This window comes from Rhinopithecus roxellana, chromosome 10 (genome assembly GCF_007565055.1).
Source record: "Rhinopithecus roxellana isolate Shanxi Qingling chromosome 10, ASM756505v1, whole genome shotgun sequence".
Taxonomy (NCBI): Eukaryota; Metazoa; Chordata; class Mammalia; order Primates; family Cercopithecidae; genus Rhinopithecus; species Rhinopithecus roxellana.
Genome location: NC_044558.1, coordinates 21,983,598 through 22,003,030, shown reverse-complemented (window position 1 = coordinate 22,003,030; position 19,433 = coordinate 21,983,598). Strand labels below are relative to the sequence as shown.

At 35.9% G+C, this 19,433-nt stretch overlaps 1 protein-coding gene across 7 annotated transcripts in view; it reads left to right on the top strand.

Annotated features, from left to right (window-relative positions):
• Positions 1-19,433, top strand: part of ANKS1B (ankyrin repeat and sterile alpha motif domain containing 1B) — a 1,300,027-nt gene that overhangs the window by 229,986 nt on the left and 1,050,608 nt on the right. For 6 of the 7 annotated variants that reach the window (XM_030938488.1, XM_030938486.1, XM_030938484.1 and 3 more), the window contains exons 7-8: positions 3,690-3,803; positions 7,319-7,485. The exons of the other annotated variant lie outside the window; for it this stretch is intronic. In XM_030938488.1, the coding sequence (XP_030794348.1) occupies positions 3,690-3,803; positions 7,319-7,485 (281 nt within the window). The remainder of the gene's footprint in view (positions 1-3,689; positions 3,804-7,318; positions 7,486-19,433) is intronic. 7 annotated transcript variants of the gene reach the window in all.

Genomic DNA, 19,433 nt, shown 5'->3' with positions numbered 1-19,433 from the left:
AGTTAAAGTGTTTATTTACTCATTTGATATTAGAAGTATTTTTAAAATTCATATATATGTAGTAAATATGTAGTTATGAGCTGGAAGTTAATAAAGCTATAAAGTAGTGATGATTAAGTATTGTTTCACATTTGAATAATACTTTGAGTGTTTTCAGGGATTTGCTACTACTTTGGTTTCTATGACCCTGTGAAGTAAGATAAGTCAGATATTATTTTATTTTTGCACATAAGGGAAACTGAGGCTCTGAGAGATTTGATTTGTTCAAATTCATGTCTCTTAAGTGGCAGAGCTTGTATCTAAATGTTAGATTATCAATAATAACAAAAATTGTATTTAGCCAAAAGAATACAGATTATTTCCTTCCTGATCCAATGGTGTAAAATAACTCAGTCTTACCAGCCTTAGTTTCTGGTAAAAGTCATTTAAGTACATTTGTTGTTAGTGGCATTCATTAGCTCTATTGAAGGTTTGACAACTATCTAGGTATGATTTTTGTTATTTGCATTTTGCATACTTCACCACTTGAACTAAAACTTTTATAAAAAATTAGATTTAAATGCTTTCCCTTCCTGTTTGGTGATTAGGCCTGACATGTAGCATGTTACTTAAAAACCCCAGATGTTTTTTCTCTCCTTTAGCTTCTACCCTGTTCAGCAGTGATTATTTCCTACACTTGTTATGGATTGGCTGCAAGTATGACAGAGGAGGGTGGTAGATAGGTTTTATTAGGTGTCATTTGGGAAGCTGAAGAACAGCATTATTCTGCAGGGAGATAAATGAATTAAAACCAAGTCAGGCAGGGAACATGTAGATACAAGTAGTAAACAAAAGCCAAGGAGGAATAAAAAGAATAGAAGCACTATATGCGGCCATTGTCCTCTCTTCTCTATTTCCAAAACATTTCAGGGAAGTTCAGGCCCCTACAATTTACTTATCAATAAAGAAGTTAATTGCAAGTCAAATGCATGCAGAGATGAATCAGAGAAGAATCCAATCATAGCCTTTTATATAAATTAAAATTAAAATTAAATTGAATAAAAGCTAAAAAATAAGAGTGGCACATACTATTTTTATCAGTCTTCTCCCTCTAGGCACTTTGTATTTCATATTGGATTTTGAGTCTCACTGAATTTTGTTTGTGTGTGTGTGTGTGTGTGTTTTTTTTTTTTTTTTTTTTTTTTTTTTTTTTTTTTTTTGAGAGGGAGTTTTGCTCTTGTTGCCCAGGCTGGAGTGCAGCAGTACGATCTTGGCTCACTGCAATGTCCACCTCCTGGGTTCAAGTGATTCTTCTACCTCAGCCTCCCAAGTAGCTGGGATTACAGGCACTTGCCACCATGTCTGGCTACTTTTTGTATTTTTAGTAGAGAGGGGATTTTACCACATTGGCCAGTCTGGTCTTGAACTCCTGACCTCAGGTGATCCAGCCACCTTGGCCTTTTAAAGTGCTGGGATTACAGGCAGGAGCCAAGGTGCCCAGCCTCTCACTGAACGATGTTTTTTTTTTGAGACGGAGTCTTGCTTTGTCACCCAGGCTGGAGTGAAGTGGCACCCTCTGGGCTCACTGCAAGCTCCGCCTCCCAGGTTCCCGCCATTCTCCTGCCTCAGCCTCCCAAGTAGCTGGGACTACAGGTGGCCGCCACCTCGCCTGGCTAGTTTTTTTTTTTTTTTTTTTTTGTATTTTTAGTAGAGACGAGGTTTCACCATGTTAACCAGGATGGCCTCGATCTCCTGATCTCGTGGTCCACCTGCCTCGGCCTCCCAAAGTGCTGGGATTACATGAGTGAGCCACTGCACCTGGCCGCCTCTCACTGAACTTTTAAAAACTGAAGCATGTGTGTAATATGTCTTTTGGGAAAAGCAAAATAAATGTCAACCACTAGAAAAGGGGATGTGACATAATCATGGACTTTTTAAAAACATACTGCATTGGTTTATCTAAGATGAAGTGTTGTTACATAGGAGTAACTATCTTTGCTCTCCTAAATGGTCAAGATTAATTAGGTATGTTAATTTGTGACAGGGCATACAGGACATCTTTGAAGTTCTCTAATTACTGGCAAATTTCAGAATGTGAACACATCATCTCTGTTCTTTGCATTCCTGGATTTCCCTGGTAGAAATTATTTGAATGTTATGAGGACATACTTGTTTGGCATGAGACTACAAATTTTCTTTATTAGATTTTAAGAAAAAGATTCTTGAATAAAGAAGTATACGCAAATGATCTGTATGAAAAGGGATTTGTTAATTTAATCTTTATACAGAGGTTACAAACTAGCCACTTGTGGGCTGAATACTTTGGCACATAGCACACATGCTTTGTTTATATCACATATTTTGAGCCCACATTGTGTTTCCATAAAAATTGGATTAGCTGTTAACATTTACAAATCTAGAATTTGGCTGGGCGCAGTGGCTCACACCTGTAATCCCAGCACTTTGGGAGGCTGAGGTGGGCGGATCACAAGGTCAGAAGTTCGAGACCAGCCTGGCCAACATGGTGAAACCCTGTCTCTACTAAAAATACAAAAAAAATTAGCCGGGTGTGGTGGCACGCGTCTGTAGTCTCAGCTACTTCAGGGAGCTGAGGCAGGAGAATGGCTTGAACCGGGGAGGTGGAGCTTGCAGTGAGCCGAGGTCACACCACTGAACTCCAGCCTGGGTGACAGAGCGACTCCATCTCAAAAATAAATAAATAAATAAAAATCTGGAATTTTAGCTCAAACTCTGGAGTTTTGGTTTCTCTAAAAGAAGTTTTATTTCAGGGATGAACTTTAGATTGGTCATTTTTTCTCTGGTTAAACATGGTCTGTGAGGCTGAATATTGGTTAACATTTATTTCTACATTCAGATGCTGTTTTCTTTGTGATTAAGAGAAAAGAGAGATGTTTTCTTGTCTTATATTTATCTGGCTTTGCCACCTATTAGCTGAATGAACATGGGCAAGTTAATACTCCCCCTTTACTTGTAATCTTTAAAACTTAGATCCTGCTTGTGTCATAGTTTTGTAAGGATTAGATGAGTTAATGTATACAAAATACTTAGAACAATGCTGGGTCCATAGTAAGCAATATTTAAGTTTAAGCTGCTATTCCTAATATTATATCAAAACTGGAAAAATGAAAAATAGGCTGAGTATGGGACATTACTTAAAGAATAATGGCAATGAACATTATTTCTTTGTGGAAATAAAGTTAATATGCAAATTGTAGTTATCTTACAAGATTACAGCACCATTTTGAAATGAACTTATTCCATTTCATTCATTTATGTTACCTGGCTGGTTGTGGTGTCCATCTGAATTTGACATTCCTGTTTTAGGGTTTAAATCTATTCAAAGCATCTTTCAGACAGTTTAAAATCTTCAGATGGAAAGTAAAGAGAACAACAAGTTTATTGTATCTTCAATAGGTGAATTTATTTTTAAGGAAAGAATGTTTTAAGTTTAGTTTGTAGAAGAAAGGGGTTCAAGAGTTTCTCCCAAATAATCTGGTGTCTTTTTTTTTAATTAAAAACTTTAAGGTCATCATGATGTTCTTTTGATATGTTTGGTTTTTTGAAGTTCTTTTGAAAACTTAGGATATGAGAAAATAAATGCAAAACTGATCACCAGAAGTAAAACATAAAATGTACTGGTTTTAAATAAATGAATTCAAGTATGTAATCTCAAAAATGTATACACACAGAGTATTTAGAAGGTGTGGGAAGATCTTCAGTCCTTGAAGAGCCTGTGCAGGAAGATGCAACACAAGAAACACATATTTCATCTCCTATTGAGTCTCCCTCCCAAAAGACCAAAAGTGAGTACCTAATTATAAAGCCCTGGAAACTATGCTAGACTTGTATGTACAGTTGTGAAAATTTCAAGTCTAATAGGTTATATCCTATACTCTATATTTCATCCATTTATAAGAGCTCCTGGTACTGGTTAGGGCTTCTCAGCCCTGAGATACAGTAGTGAGCAAAGCAGAAAACCATCCCTGCTGTAATGAAGTTTATCTGGAGTATATATTTCTTAAATGTGTTTTTTTCTTAAATGTGTTTTTCCCCAGCTTTATTGAGGTATACTTGGCAAATGAAAATTGTATATATTTACAGTGTACAATTTGATATATACTTTGTGGAATAATTGCCAAAATCAACTAATTAACATAGCCATAATCTCACATAGTTTTGTTTGTTTGTTTGTTTGTTTTTGTGGAGAGAACACTTAAGATAACTCTCTTAGTAAGTTTCAGGTATACAATAGAATATTATTAACTATAGTCACCATGCTGTATTTTAAATCTCCAGAATTTATTAATCCCCCGTAACTGAACCTTAATACCCTTTGATCAACACTTTCTCATTTCCTTCACTCCCCAGCCCCTGGCAATCACCATTCTACTCTCTGTTTTATGACTTTGACTTTTTTAGATTCCACATGTGAGATGTGGTATTTGTCTTTCTGTACCTGGTTCATCTCACTTAGCATAATGCCCTCTAGGTTCATCCATGTTGTTACAAATGGCAGGATCTCCTTCTTTTTTAAGGCTGAATAATAGTCCATTGTTTGTGTAGTATGTATATAAATGTACACACCCACTGCATTTTCTTTATTCATCTGACAGTGGGTTTGCTTTCATGTCTTGGCTGTTCTGAAGGATGCCATAATAAACAGAAGTATTGGGGGAACCTGACCCCAATATTTCAATGTAGGTTCTTTCTGTTTTCCCTAAGTGTTGGCCAGTCTGAGAAATAAAGAGAAAGAGTGCAAAGAGAGGAATTTTACAGCTGGGCCGCCAGGGGTGACATCACATATTGGTAGGTCCATGATGTCCACCTGAACCACAAAACCAGCAAGTTTTTATTAGGGATTTCAAAAGGGGAGGGAGTAGATGAACAGGGAGTAGGTCACAAAGATCACATGCTTCAAAGGGCAGAAGGCAGAGCAAAGATCGCATGCTTCAGAGGAAACAGGGCAAGGGAAAAAGCAAAGATCACAAGGCAAAGGGCAAAATTAGAATTACTGATGACGGTCTATGTTCAGCTGTGCACATATTGCCTTGATAAACATCTTAAACAACAGAAAACAGGGTTTGAGAGCAAAGAACTTGTCTGACCTCAAATTTATCAGGATGGGATTTTTTTCCCCACCCTAATACGCCTGAGGGTACTGCAGGAGACCAGGGCGTATTTCAGTCCTTACCTCAACCGCATAAGACAGACACTCCCAGAGTGGCTGTTTATAGACCTCCCCCCAGGAATACAATTCATTTCCTAGAGTCTTAATATTTAAAATTACTTGCTAGGAAAAGAATTTAGCGATATCTCTCCTACTTGCACATCCATTTATAGGCTCTCTGCAAGAAGAAAAATATGGCTCTATTCTGCCCGACCCCACAGGCAGTCTGACCTTATGGTTGTCTTCCCTTGTTCCCTAAAATCACTGTTATTCTGTTGTTTTTCAAGGTGCACTGATTTCGTATTGTTTAAAGCACACATATTTTACAATCAATTTGTACAGTTAACACAGTGGTGGTCCTGAGGTGACATACATTCTCAGCTTATGAAGATAACAGGATTAAGAGATTAAAATAAAGACAGGTATAAGAAATTATAAGAGTATTATTTGGGAACTGATAAATATCTATGAAATCTTCACAATTTATGTTCCTCTGCCATGGCTCCAGCTGGTCCCTCCGTTCGGGGTCCCTGACTTCCCTCAACACAGAAGGGTGCAGATATCTTTTCATGATACTGGTTTCATTTACTTTGAATAAGCACCCTAAAGTGGGATTACTGAATCATATGGTAATTCTATTTTTATTTTTTTGAGGAATCTCCATACTGTTTTCCATAGTGGCTATACCATTTTACATTCCCACTGACAGCATACAGGCTTCCCTTTCTCCACATCCTCAGCAACACCTCCTATCTTTTGTCTTTTTGAGAATAGCCACTCTAATGGATGTGAGGTGATAACCCATTGTGGCTTTGATTTACATTTCCCTGATAATTAGTGATGTTGAGCACCTTTTCGTATACCTTGGGTCATTTATGTGCCTTTTTTTGAAGAAATGTCTATTTGGGTCCTTAGCCCATTTTAAAATTAGGTTATTTGTGTTTTTGCTATTGAGTTATGTGAATTCCTTATGTATTTTGTGTATTAACCGCTTACCAGATCTATGGTTTGCAAATATTTTCTCCCATTCCTTAAGTTATCTTTTTAGTCTGTTGATTGTTTCATTTGCAGTGCAGAAGCTTTTTAGTTTGATCCAATCCTGTGTGTTCATTTTTGCTTTTGTTCATATCCAAGAAATCATTGTCCAAACCATTATCAAGTTTTTTCCCTATGTTTTCTTCTAGGAGTTTCATATTTTCAGGTCTTAATGTTCCAGTCTTTATCCCATTTGTGTTGATTTTTACATAGGGGATGAGATAAGGGTCTTATTTCATTCTTTTGCATGTGGACATCCACTTTCCCAACACTATTTATTGAAGAGACTATCTTTTCCACATTTTGTATTCTTGGAACCCTTGTGAAGAGCTACAGTAATCAAAACAGTATGGTACAGGCATGAAAACAGACATATACACCAATAAAACAGAATAGAGTCCAGAAATAAATCCATGCATCTATAGTCAGCTGATCTTAAATGTTTTTAAGTCAGAATAAAAATATTAAAATCTGGATTGTAATTGCTGGAAATTTTTTTCAGAATAAGTTACAGGTATAAGGTACCTTTCTGAGACTGTTTAGAAATGTGCATATTTTCATGTAATCTACAAAATCTTCATGTTTGACAGATGATGTATATTATTTATACTATTTATCTGTTTCTTTTGTGTTTTTGCTTTATATCATATACCATAATTCTTAATGTACTGATTACCTATATTATTATTTGTTTAAATAACTTGTACTATTTCTGTTTATTGAACCTAGGAAGAAGGTTTTCAGCACCATTTCAAATTTGCTAATGAATTCTGTTAGTGAAGTAAAATACCAATGAAAGATTATGGAAATTAAATCCTATAATAAGTGAAGCTTTGGGAATTGTAATTCTAGATGCTTTTATGTACTATGTATACATAACCTTACAATAATTATATTTTGAAAAAGAATAAAAATAGGCAAAATTATAATCTCTTTTGTCCATTAATGTTGTTGTACTAATTATGGTTGAGTACCTCATTTTCAGCAGAATAGTGTCTGACTGCTTAATCTTGTTGTATTTTGAGTTCTATCACCATAGCAGTCATATTTTTATTGGTTAACAGTAAGTTTTAACAATAACCTTTCTTGAAACTTCTGAAAAACTTATTCTCATAGGTGAAACCGTCACTGGAGAATTATCAAAACTCTTGGATGAAATAAAACTCTGTCAAGAAAAGGATTATTCATTTGAAGACTTGTGCCACACAATATCGGACCACTACTTAGATAATTTGAGCAAGATTTCAGAGGAAGAACTTGGGAAAAATGGAAGCCAGAGTGTAGTAAGTAAGGCGGGGGGAAATGAAGACAATGTGTCTGCCTTTTCCAGTTCAGTGTGTACACCTAAGAGGCATGGGATGTGGTGCATTATCAGATTCCACCACTGTAAGATGTCAGTTTCCTTATTGCACTTTTCCTGACGTTCTTTGGGGTTTTACTCTCAGTGCGTGTGTAGGGGAAGGAGTGCTTTGACAGATCACTTGACGATCTCTCTACTGTTAGACTCTTTCTTAAACACATGGATTTTTAGTAGTGTTGTTGTTGTTGTTGTTGTTGTTGTATTCCTTAGTTTTACTGGGCATAATGATGTTGGTTCCCAAAAAAAGACAAAAACCTTCCTTTTGACTATCTTCCCTATTTTCTCTATGAACTCAGTCTAACAGAGCAGAGCCACACGTATGGTTTCCTCACTTCCTCCTTAAGTAATAGTAGGAGAGAAATATGGAAAGTTCAGTCTGCATATTTTTATAATATGCAAATCCCAAGAGGTTTCTCTTCAATAAGCTCAGAATCTTAAGCATGAGTTAGTTCCTGTGACAACCCCTTATGATAGTGTTCTTTGAAAATATTGTCATATAAAATATTAAAGGTCATATGAGGCAGAAAAGCAGATGATATAGTTGAGTAAGAGTGAGTATTTCTATTTTTTAGGAATAAGAGTTTACAAAGAGGAAAGAAGGGAGATAAGATTAGAAGGACAGATTGAGGTCAGGCCATGGGTGATTCTCGCTCATTTGAATTTTTATATGAACACAATAGCAAGAAAAACTAAGAGAATAAATCAGTTTAATATTAAGATTTGTAAACCTACTTTTTGTCCTGTACAGGAAGGATTTATAGTATATGCTGGTATTAAAGGAAATACATTATTCTGATAAGAAATCTTTTGTCACTTTTAGAACTTAATTTGTTACAGATATGTCATACTTTATTCAAAAGCCAGTAATAGAGTGAACTGTGTTAAGTATGTCATATTATTTGTGAAAACTAAAAAAAACTTGCTAAGTATAGTGACTGTCCATTATGAGAACATTTACTTAATTCAGTTACTTAAAGTGAGCTGTGACACTGTTTCCTGGGATAGCCCTTGCTAATCTAGTTCCATGGCTAGTCCTACCTCCTAGGCCTGCTTTTTTTGTTTCATTTTGTTTTTGTGCTTCACTTTTTCTTGCAAAAACATCCTATTATTGGCACCAATAAAAATTCTTTATGAATAACTATGAACAGCTGTATATGTACTGAGGTTTTAAATACCTGTAGGTTTTACAAATGAAATTTTCATATTAATGAAATATTTATAATAGTAACTTTAATGTTGGGACAAAATCCTCTGTTAAAATATCTGAAACAGGTGTATGCTATCTCTAGATTACCAATCAGTTACATTTTAATATTTCCTTGAAAGTTAGTTAGAACTTAAAACTTATTTGTTCTATATAAACAATACATAGTATTTACTTTTTTAGATCCATCCACAAATATTTATCTAAACTGGTAGCTTCTGGCCTTCCACTTGTAAAACCACAGATATTCTGAAAGCCCTAATTTTTTAGACCAGGATCTTCAAACTTTTTTTGTTGTACATACCATTAGTAAACAAATTTTGAGCAAATATCCCTGATTATTTCATATATATATATATATATAGCGAGCGAGAGAGAGAGACTACATTTCTAGTAATATTTGATGTAAATTATGAGACATACACAACTAAAGAAATTCAAATTGAGGAAGGTAGAGAATAAGTGTAAAACAGAAGCTCTAGTTATTTTTCGTTTACTCAATGAATATCTTGTATGTCCTGGGATCTGTATGTGCTGCTTGGAGACCATGATTCAAGCTTCTGTCTTTCAGGAAGTGATGGCAAAGACTTTTGACTTTGAGAGAGTGACAATAGTTTGGGGAAAAGATGTTCAAGTTTTTCTGTAAGCCAAAGACTATATTGTGATAGTGGCAAGAAAGAAATTAATACTCATAAATTGAGCATTAAGGTTTTGAAATCTGAGCTCATACTTTTCTAACACCACTCCTCGTTCCTGTGACAAACCTTCACAATAGTGTTCTCTGAAAATATTTCCCTATAAAATGTTAAAGATTATGTGGAGGCAGAAAAGCAGATGGTATATATGAGTAAAAGCAGATAATTCTGTTTATTTGGAAGAATAGAGTTTACAAAGGGGAAAGATGAAAGATAAGATTAGAAGTCCAGTTTGAGGTTAGGTGGTGGATGATTTTGAATGTCAGGCTAAGAATTTTGGTATTTATTTTTTTAAGAAATGAGAAAAATCTAAAGGATTTTGGGCAGATAAAAGACATAATTGGAACTGACCTTTCAGAAGATGAATCTGATAGAGACCTGTTAACGAATGTTTAAAAAGTAATCAAATTACTTTGACCCTTTTCTGTAGCCTGTGTTTTATTTGAATTCATTCCATGTTTTGTTGAGTATTTGTTTCTATTCATCAAAAAAGTTTTTTTTTTTTTCCCAGAATATCGCTTCAATTATACTCTCACATGATGCAAAAAGTTTAGTCAAGTATAGGTCACCTAATACAGATGGTTCTTATCATGTTTTGAGTTGTGGGGTTTATAATAGACATGGTTCTTGACTTCAAGTGGTTCAAAACACCTATCCTAAGGAGACTTCAGTCATAATGTGCAGACTATAACTGAAGACTAATATATAAAACACTGAATAAATAAGAACTGACACTCGGTTTTTGCTATTTGCTACTCTAATGCTTTACATGATTTAAGTCACTTACTAACCAATTCTTACAATATGGATTTAGAAAATGACTTAGCTGCCAAGTGGCAGAGTGAGGATTCAAACTCCGAGCCAATGTTTGTAATTCTCAGCCACATTTAAAATAGTATGCTACCTTGTGGCCAAAGGAATTTTTAAAAGGGAGATATCAGTGAATACTTACAGATATTCATTAAAGTCTTTGTGGAGATAGGGAGAGACTAAGCTGTGTCTTGGTGAAAGGGGAGCTGTGTTTTTCACTTTTGTTGGAACAAATGATTGAGAAAGGATTCCAGCCTGAAGAAACAATATATGCAAAAGCACAGAGGTAAGAATTAGTGCATAATTTGAGAATGATTTACGATGAGAGTTTGTTTTGGAAAGTAGTAGGAAATAAAGTTGGATAAGTAATGATAATACTTCAATTTATGGAACACTTGTATTAACTGATTTAACCCTCACAATAACCCTGTGAAAAGGATAGTATTATTTCTATGACTTTCCCAGTTTCACGCAGTAATTATAGAGCCAAGAACACAGACATTCTGGGGCTTGCCACTCAACTTGCCACTCAACTCTATTGTCAGAGAACAAAGGCAGCTAAGTAGATTGGGAGGCTAGTCAGAAGTTTAAAATTGATGCTGAGAATAAACTCTTGAGTAGGAGAGTTCTCCTGAAAGTGACATTTTTGGAAAATAAAAGTGGTAGTTGTATGTTGGTTGATCAGGGAGAAGCTCAAACAATGGTTCTCAGCCATAGTTGTACATTAGATTTACCTAGAGAGGCTCTAAAAAAATGAATACCGATGCCCTCAGATACCAGTCCAGACCAACTAAATCAAAATAATTTTGGGTAGCTCTGAGCATTATTCTTGGAAAAGCTTCTCAGATTATTCTAACATGCATATGATTGGTCTAGGGAGCCAAAAATCAGCCAAGATCTTACTGAGGTAATTCATGTCTGAGATGCTGAGTCAGAACTGAGGTCTTGATAACACCACAAAACAATTTTTTCAGATAGAACAAATCTCGTAGATCTTAATATCCAGTCTACTGCTCCAATTCCCCAGTGTAAGAGCTTCTAAAAGTCTCTTGAATTAGGGAGTATTTATGCTATAACAAATTAGCATAGATTGGGTGGCTTGAAAAAAACCCAGCATTTATTTCTCACAGTTCTGGAGTCTGAGAAGCCCAAGATCAAGGTATCCAGCAGAGCTGGCAGCTGGTGAGGGTCTGCTTCCTGGTTTGCAGAGGGCTGTCTTCTGGTTGTATCTTCATGTGGCAAAGAACAGAGGGGGAAAAAGCAGGTTCTCCTGATGTGTTTTTTTTCTTTTCTTTTCTTTTCTTTTTTTTTTTGAGATGGAGTCTTGCTCTGTCGCCAGACTGGAGTGCAGCAGTGCGATCTTGGCTCACTGCATTCTGGGTTCAAGCGGTTCCCCTGCCTCAGCCTCCCGAGTAGCTGGGACTACAGGCACATGCCACCATGCCCGGCTAATTTTTTGTATTTTAGTAGACAAGGGGTTTCACCATGGTGGCCAGGATGGTCTCGATCTCCTGACCTCATGATCCGCCTGCCTTGGACTTTCAAAGTGCTGGAATTACAGGCATGAGCCACTGTGCCTGGCCCTGCTGATGTTTTTTTATATGGACACTAGCACATCATAAGGGGTTATCATCTGATGACCTCCCAACACCCTCTCCCTAATACTATCACATTGGGGGTTGCAATTTCAACATATGAACTTGGAGGGGACACCGACGTGAGGTCTGTAGCAAGGAGGCTTTCAGTTTATCATTAAGGAAAATCCAAACTGCATTCAAACCACAGTCCTCAATTATAACATTTCGATGTTATATTGGAATATTAAATGTGGAAAATATTTCTGTATGTCTGTTATTTATATTACTGGTTAAATGATGAGCATTTGGGTTCAGTTAAAATTTAATTTCATAGGATATGCAACATCCAACTTGCTTATTGTAATATGACAAGTAATTCCAAAAGTTATTTAGGAGAAATAAAAATATGAGGAAATATGTTTTGTAGCATCCATATTATTAATTAATGTATTTTACATATTAATGATGTGACTTGAGCTTTGGAAGTATTTTACCTATATTCTTAGTTCAGTTTAACTTTTGTTGTCTCTTTTCTTCCAATAGAGGGCACTCCGATTCAGTAATTTCAAATACAAAACCAGCCATCTTATGTAAGAACTTTTATTTTTGAATCGGAGATTTTTGTTTCTATTAAAATATTAGCTGTAATGTGGTAGTGTGAACATTTTTACTAATATAAGTTAAAAATTAAATTATTATTATGATTGAATGTATTCAATTGAAGGTTTTGCATGTTATATAAAGGCTAGCTCAAGTTAAAATTACATTTTGTCTTGCATACATTTTAATTCAAAAGTCAGTCTGTTTTATATACTCTTATGATATGCATCTGAAACCATTTTCTAAGTTGAATTAGGACATTATATAATCTGGAATGTAAATTTTGAATAAATATAAATATCCTAACATTCTTTACCAACCCATGAAATTTAGGTTTTCGAAATATGTAAAATAATCCGAAAAAATTTTCTGTTCTCTTTATGTTTTCCCAAGCCTTATATTAATGTTTTTTCCTCCACGTGTATGAACAATCTATACAATTTTACATGTGAACACAGCATGCCATAGAGAAATTTGATGATAAAGATCATTAGAGCAGATTTCAGAATCCAGGTACCAAGAAAACTTTTTTTTTTAAACATTTGTAATAGAACATTACCTCATCAGCCTGTGTCTTTAAGAAGTAAATAAGGAGCTTAAGGGATGAAATGTGTTACATATTTTTTTTTTCTCCTGAGGGAGAACATAGACACAAACAGCATCTAAAGCTTTTGGTTTGAAAGGGGGTGCATTGGCAGGTTTTGTGCAATTTCGTTCAGCCACTATGCCTCTTTTCTGTTATTTTATTTTCTTTTCCAATGCAAAATATTAAATTACATGTCAGCCTTATGAAGTGTGAGATATTTTATATTAGTATTTTAAGGTTTCAAGATTTACCTTGAAGGATTTTCAGTTTGTTTATTTATTTATTTATTTATTTATTTTTATGCTGAGCTATCCTTGAGAATACTCTCTGGGCGGGAGGTCCCTACTTTTGGAAAATATATTTAATTTAGTTCTAAAATTCATCAAGTTTTAAAATTCATTAGAGTCAGATTAGATTGCCTAAAAACCAAATGGTATTTCTGAAACAAAGTTTATCTTCAAACACATTCTAACCCAGTTTCTAGAGCTTATTATCAGGAATGCATCAATTTCAGAATTTGGAGAGACCTTTGCAGCTATCTTACCCAATTTCCATCAGATGTGGAGAAACTTGGGAGGCTAATTTTTTGAAATGTAAATAGAGGCTTCTTATTATAGGAACATAACTGATTCTTTAACATATATAATTTTTTATAGTGGTGCTAAATCTTAAGCAGTGACATACAATGTTCAGAAGAACATTCTAACCTGAACAATTTATATCTTATGTAGTTGAACAGACCTTTTGGATGTGGTGACTCAAGGTGACTCATCCAAGGTTTGAATTCTCCTAACAGATTTTGCAAGAATTGGCGAATGTAGAACTAGGATCCTGTTGACCTGCATTTATATTTTGAAAACAATACCGTTAACCACACATATGTACTGTATGTACATTAATGGAAAAATCCAGAATCAGAAGGGTAGGATTTTTGTCCCTACCCTCACCTCAGGAAGAACTTTTTGTATCCTTAGGAAATCTTGGAAGTCCTTGAGAAAATGGCTAGTAGAATAAAAGAGTCATTTTTCTGAACTTCTAGCACACTTGCTTTTTACCATTCACGATACATCTCTTTCTGCCTTGCCTTGTAGGTGTATATGTTTTACATTACTTCTTATATACTCCTTGACGGTAGGTTCATTATTAGATTGATCTCTGTAGTCACATCCTGCCTAACACAGTGCCTTGAATGTAGTGGTCTCTCAGTGAAAGTTCATTGACTGAATAAATGCATAAAAAGGCAAAGACTGCATATAAAAGTGCATATGTTCTTGCAAATTAAACATTATCATTGCAAAATGCATTTAATTATTTGGAGATGAATTACAGAGACCAAAGTAGAGGTTTTTCCCAGCAATCATGGTAGGAATCTCAACTGTGTTTTTAGGAAGATAACTTAGTCTAGCAGTTAAGAGCACGAGATTGTGAGTCCTACAGATTTGGGTTTACAACTCTGTTCTGCAACTTACTAGCAGGGTGACCTTTGGAAGTTACTTGATTTTCTTTATCGGTTAAAAAAATTTTACTCTGGCTTTCTATCAGCCATAGAAAACAGCTATTTTGTTCTCTTTTGTGTTGCTGAAGAGATCTTGAGTTTTATGTTTCACAGACTTTGTCCAATTTTGTACAGGCTTTCTAAATAGTCACAAAATGTCAATGTAGAGGGGATTTCTCTACTGAAAAGTGAAATATTTTGTTCTTGGATTGGTCTGAGTCAATATTTTACTTGGAAAAAACCATATCTATTCTAATCAGCTTTGTAAAAGTTAGGGAGGAATAGCAAATATGACAGATAATTGAACTTATATGAAAAATTATCTCAATAGGCTGAAATCTTGGCTCGAGGTAAAAACCTAAAATTCAGTGGGAGTTAGTATAAAATCTTATATTTAGACTCCTTAAAAATCAATGGTATAAATACAAGATGGGGGAGATTTAATGTCAGGGAGTAGTTCACACAAAAGTTTTAGGGTATATAAATGACTACAACTGTTACGTGAACCAGCAGTGAGATGTAGCTACTAAAAAAATCAGTCAACAGTGACCATACTATGATATCTGAAAATAATTCTAACACTAGAAGCTAACATTTACTGAGTACTAAATTTTCACTACGTGTTAGGCATTGTGTAAACATGTTAAAAACCATTATCTCCTTTATTCCTGACAACAATCCCATGAGGTAGGTTTTATTATCCTCAATGTGGGAATCAGGAGTAAAGTAAGTTGCCCAAAAGGTAAATCTGGGGGATCTGAATGTAGGTCCATTGTCTTACAAGTAGATCATTCTGTCTTTCATCACTATTTTCCAGATTGACCATCTCTTACCTTTTCATCATTCTTGCCAGTTTGTGGGTTCAGACCATCATTTCCTTTCACCTGAGTTATTTTAAGAGCCTCCTACCCTGTCCACCCACTTGTAGTCTCTTCTCTTCATCTGCTTGTATTTACTCTGAGCAGTGCTGCCAAGTCAGTATGCCTTAAGTGCCATTCTGGTCACGTCATTTTCCTACTCAAAACTAGCCCTGGTCCTCACTGCAAATGTGAAATAGAAACTTCTAACTCAGGCATTCAAGACCCTTCATTTCTAGCTTCATCTTATTTTTCCAGCTTTATTTGCTAGTAATGTCTTAGATAAATATATTTTAGTAAAATGGATTATTCTTGGCCGGGCACAGTGGCTCATGTCTGTAATCTCAGCACTTTGGGAGGCTGAGACTGGAGGATCACCTGAGGTCAGGAGTTAGAGACCAGCCTGCCTAACATGGTGAAACCCCGTCTTTACTAAAAGTACAAAAACTAGCCGGGCCTGGTGGTGTGCACCTGTCATCCCAGCTACTCGGGAGGCTGAGGCCGGAGAATTACTTGAACCCAGGAGGTGGAGGTTGCAGTGAGCCAAGGTGGCGCCACTACACTCCAGCCTGGATGACAAGAGTGAAACTCTGTCTCTAAATAAATAAATAAATAAAATGGATTACTCTCAAACATGTCTGTCTTTGTTATTGTCCATGTTCATGTTTTGGCTATATATATTTTCCTTACCGTCTCTACTTATTGAAAACTGTCCCTCACAAAACCTGTTTTGATCCTTCTATTTAGATGTATTTGCATCACTATGCTGCTTTGTATTAATTTTGCATGAATCATCTTTTTTGGCTTTGCCTATAAGCTCCTTGAAGACAGCAAAAATATTAATCTTTGCATAGTTCCTCACTCACATGCTTAGCAAACATTTATTGAATTGGTAGAACAGGTCATGGGCATAAAAACATCTGTTTGATACCTGTATTTTGGTGTTGACATATGAGAAAAATTCTAACATGGAATATTTATGATCTGCGAAAAACTTCCCCTGTTGGTTGATTTTTCCTTTTTTTTTTTAAGTAGAAACTTTTATATTTCACAATGTATTTTTACATAACACTACAGAAAACATGTACTATTCTTTGGGAATATAATCCAGTAATGTTTGTTATACATAATTTTTGAATAAATTTAGCAGAGATTTAATTTATTCATATAAAGTACTATATCATGTTTATAAACAGACCACCATAAAGTTTTTGGAAAAAATATTAAATGAAAGAAACATATAAATCCTGCCTCAACCAAATAAGTCACGATTGTGATAAAATAAATCACCAAAAAAAGCCTGATTAATATACCTCAAAAAGTAACAAGAACATGAATAGTCCTAATATGAAAAATAGTAGTATGATCCAATTTCAAGTTATCAATGTAAGACTATATATCACAGGAAATATTTTAATAACATATAGACATCTAAATTGAAATTTTCTTTGTTGACATACTCTGATACTTATTGCTGTATCAGTAGCCTACATTGTTGTATGTAATTATTTTTTCTCTAATTGAAAAATTCTATTCTTCTTCTTATTTTTTGTTATTATACTTTAAGTTCTAGGGTACATGTGCATAACGTGCAGGTTTGTTACATATGTATACTTGTGGCATGTTGGTGTGCTGCACCCATCAACTCATCAGCACCCATCAATTTGTCATTTATATCAGGTATAACTCCCAATGCAATCCCTCCCCGCTCCCTCCTCCCCATGATAGGCCCTGATGTGTGATGTTCCCCTTCCTGAGTCCAAGTGATCTCATTGTTCAGTTCCCACCTATGAGTGAGAACATGCGGTGTTTGGTTTTCTCTTCTTGTGATAGTTTGCTAAGAATGATGGTTTCCAGCTGCATCCATGTCCCTACAAAGGACGCAAACTCATCCTTTTTTATGGCTGCATAATATTCCATGGTGTATATGTGCCACATTTTCTTAATCCAGTCTGTCACTGATGGACATTTGGGTTGATTCCAAGTCTTTGCTATTGTGAATAGTGCCGCAATAAACATACGTGTGCATGTGTCTTTATAGCAGCATGATTTATAATCCTTTGGGTATATACCCAGTAGTGGGATGGCTGGGTCATATGGTACATCTAGTTCTAGATCCTTGAGGAATCGCCATACTGTTTTCCATAATGGTTGAACTAGTTTACAATCCCACCAACAGTGTAAAAGTGTTCCTATTTCTCCACATCCTCTCCAGCACCTGTTGTTTCCTGACTTTTTAATGATTGCCATTCTAACTGGTGTGAGATGGTATCTCATTGTGGTTTGATTTGCATTTCTCTGATGGCGAGTGATGATGAGCATTTTTTCATGTGTCTGTTGGCTGTATGAATGTCTTCTTTTGAGAAATGTCTGTTCATATCCTTTGCCCACTTTTTGATGGGGTTGTTTGTTTTTTTCTTGTAAATTTGTTTGAGTACTTTGTAGGTTCGGGATATGAGCCCTTTGTCAGATGAGTAGATTGCAAAAATTTTCTCCCATTCTGTAGGTTGCCTGTTCACTCTGATGGTAGTTTCTTTTGCTGTGCAGAAGCTCTTTAGTTGAATTAGATCCCATTTGTAAATTTTGGCTTTTACTGCCGTTGCTTTTGGTGTTTTAGACATGAAGTCCTTGCCCATGCCTATGTCCTGAATGGTACTACCTAGATTTTCTTCTAGGGTTTTTATGGTATTAGGTCTAACATTTAAGTCTCTAATCCATCTTGAATTAATCTTCGTATAAGGAGTAAGGAAAGGATCCAGTTTCAGCTTTCTACTTATGGCTAGCCAATTTTCCCAGCACCATTTATTGAATAGGGAATCCTTTCCCCATTTCTTGTTTCTCTCAGGTTTGTCAAAGATCAGATGGCTGTAGATGTGTGGTATTATTTCTGAGGACTCTGTTCTGTTCCATTGGTCTATAGCTCTGTTTTGGTACCAGTACCATGCTGTTTTGGTTACTGTAGCCTTGTAGTATAGTTTGAAGTCAGGTCGCGTGATGCCTCCAGCTTTGTCCTTTTGACTTAGGATTGTCTTGGCAATGCGGGCTCTTTTTTGGTTCCATATGAACTTTAAAGCAGTTTTTTCCAATTCTGTGAAGAAAGTCATTGGTAGCTTGATGGGGATGGCATTGAATCGATAAATAACCTTGGGCAGTATGGCCATTTTCACGATATTGATTCTTCCTATCCATGAGCATGGTATGTTCTTCCATTTGTTTGTGTCTTCTTTTATTTCACTGAGCAGTGGTTTGTAGTTCTCCTTGAAGAGGTCCTTCACATCCCTTGTAAGTTGGATTCCTAGGTATTTTATTCTCTTTGAAGCAATTGTGAATGGAAGTTCATTCATGATTTGGCTCTCTGTTTGTCTGTTACTGGTGTATAAGAATGCTTGTGATTTTTGCACATTAATTTTGTATCCTGAGACTTTGCTGAAGTTGCTTTTCAGCTTAAGGAGATTTTGGGCTGAGACAATGGGGTTTTCTAAATATACAATCATGTCATCTGCAAACAGGGACAATTTGACTTCTTCTTTTCCTAACTGGATACCCTTGATTTCTTTCTCTTGCCTGATTGCCCTAGCCAGAACTTCCAACACTATGTTGAATAGGAGTGGTGAGAGAGGGCATCCCTGTCTTGTGCCAGTTTTCTTTTTTTTTTTTTTTTTTTTTTTTTTTTTGAGACGGAGTCTCGCTCTGTCGCCCAGGCTGGAGTGCAGTGGCCGGATCTCAGCTCACTGCAAGCTCCGCCTCCTGGGTTCACGCCATTCTCCTGCCTCAGCCTCCCGAGTAGCTGAGACTACAGGCGCCCGCCAGGTCGCCCGGCTAGCTTTTTGTATTTTTAGTAGAGACGGGGTTTCACCATGTTAGCCAGGATGGTCTTGATCTCCTGACCTCGTGATCCGCCCGTCTCGGCCTCCCAAAGTGCTGGGATTACAGGCTTGAGCCACCACGCCCGGCCTGTGCCAGTTTTCAAAGGGAATTTTTCCAGTTTTTGCCCATTCAGTATGATATTGGCTGTGGGTTTGTCATAAATAGCTCTTATTATTTTGA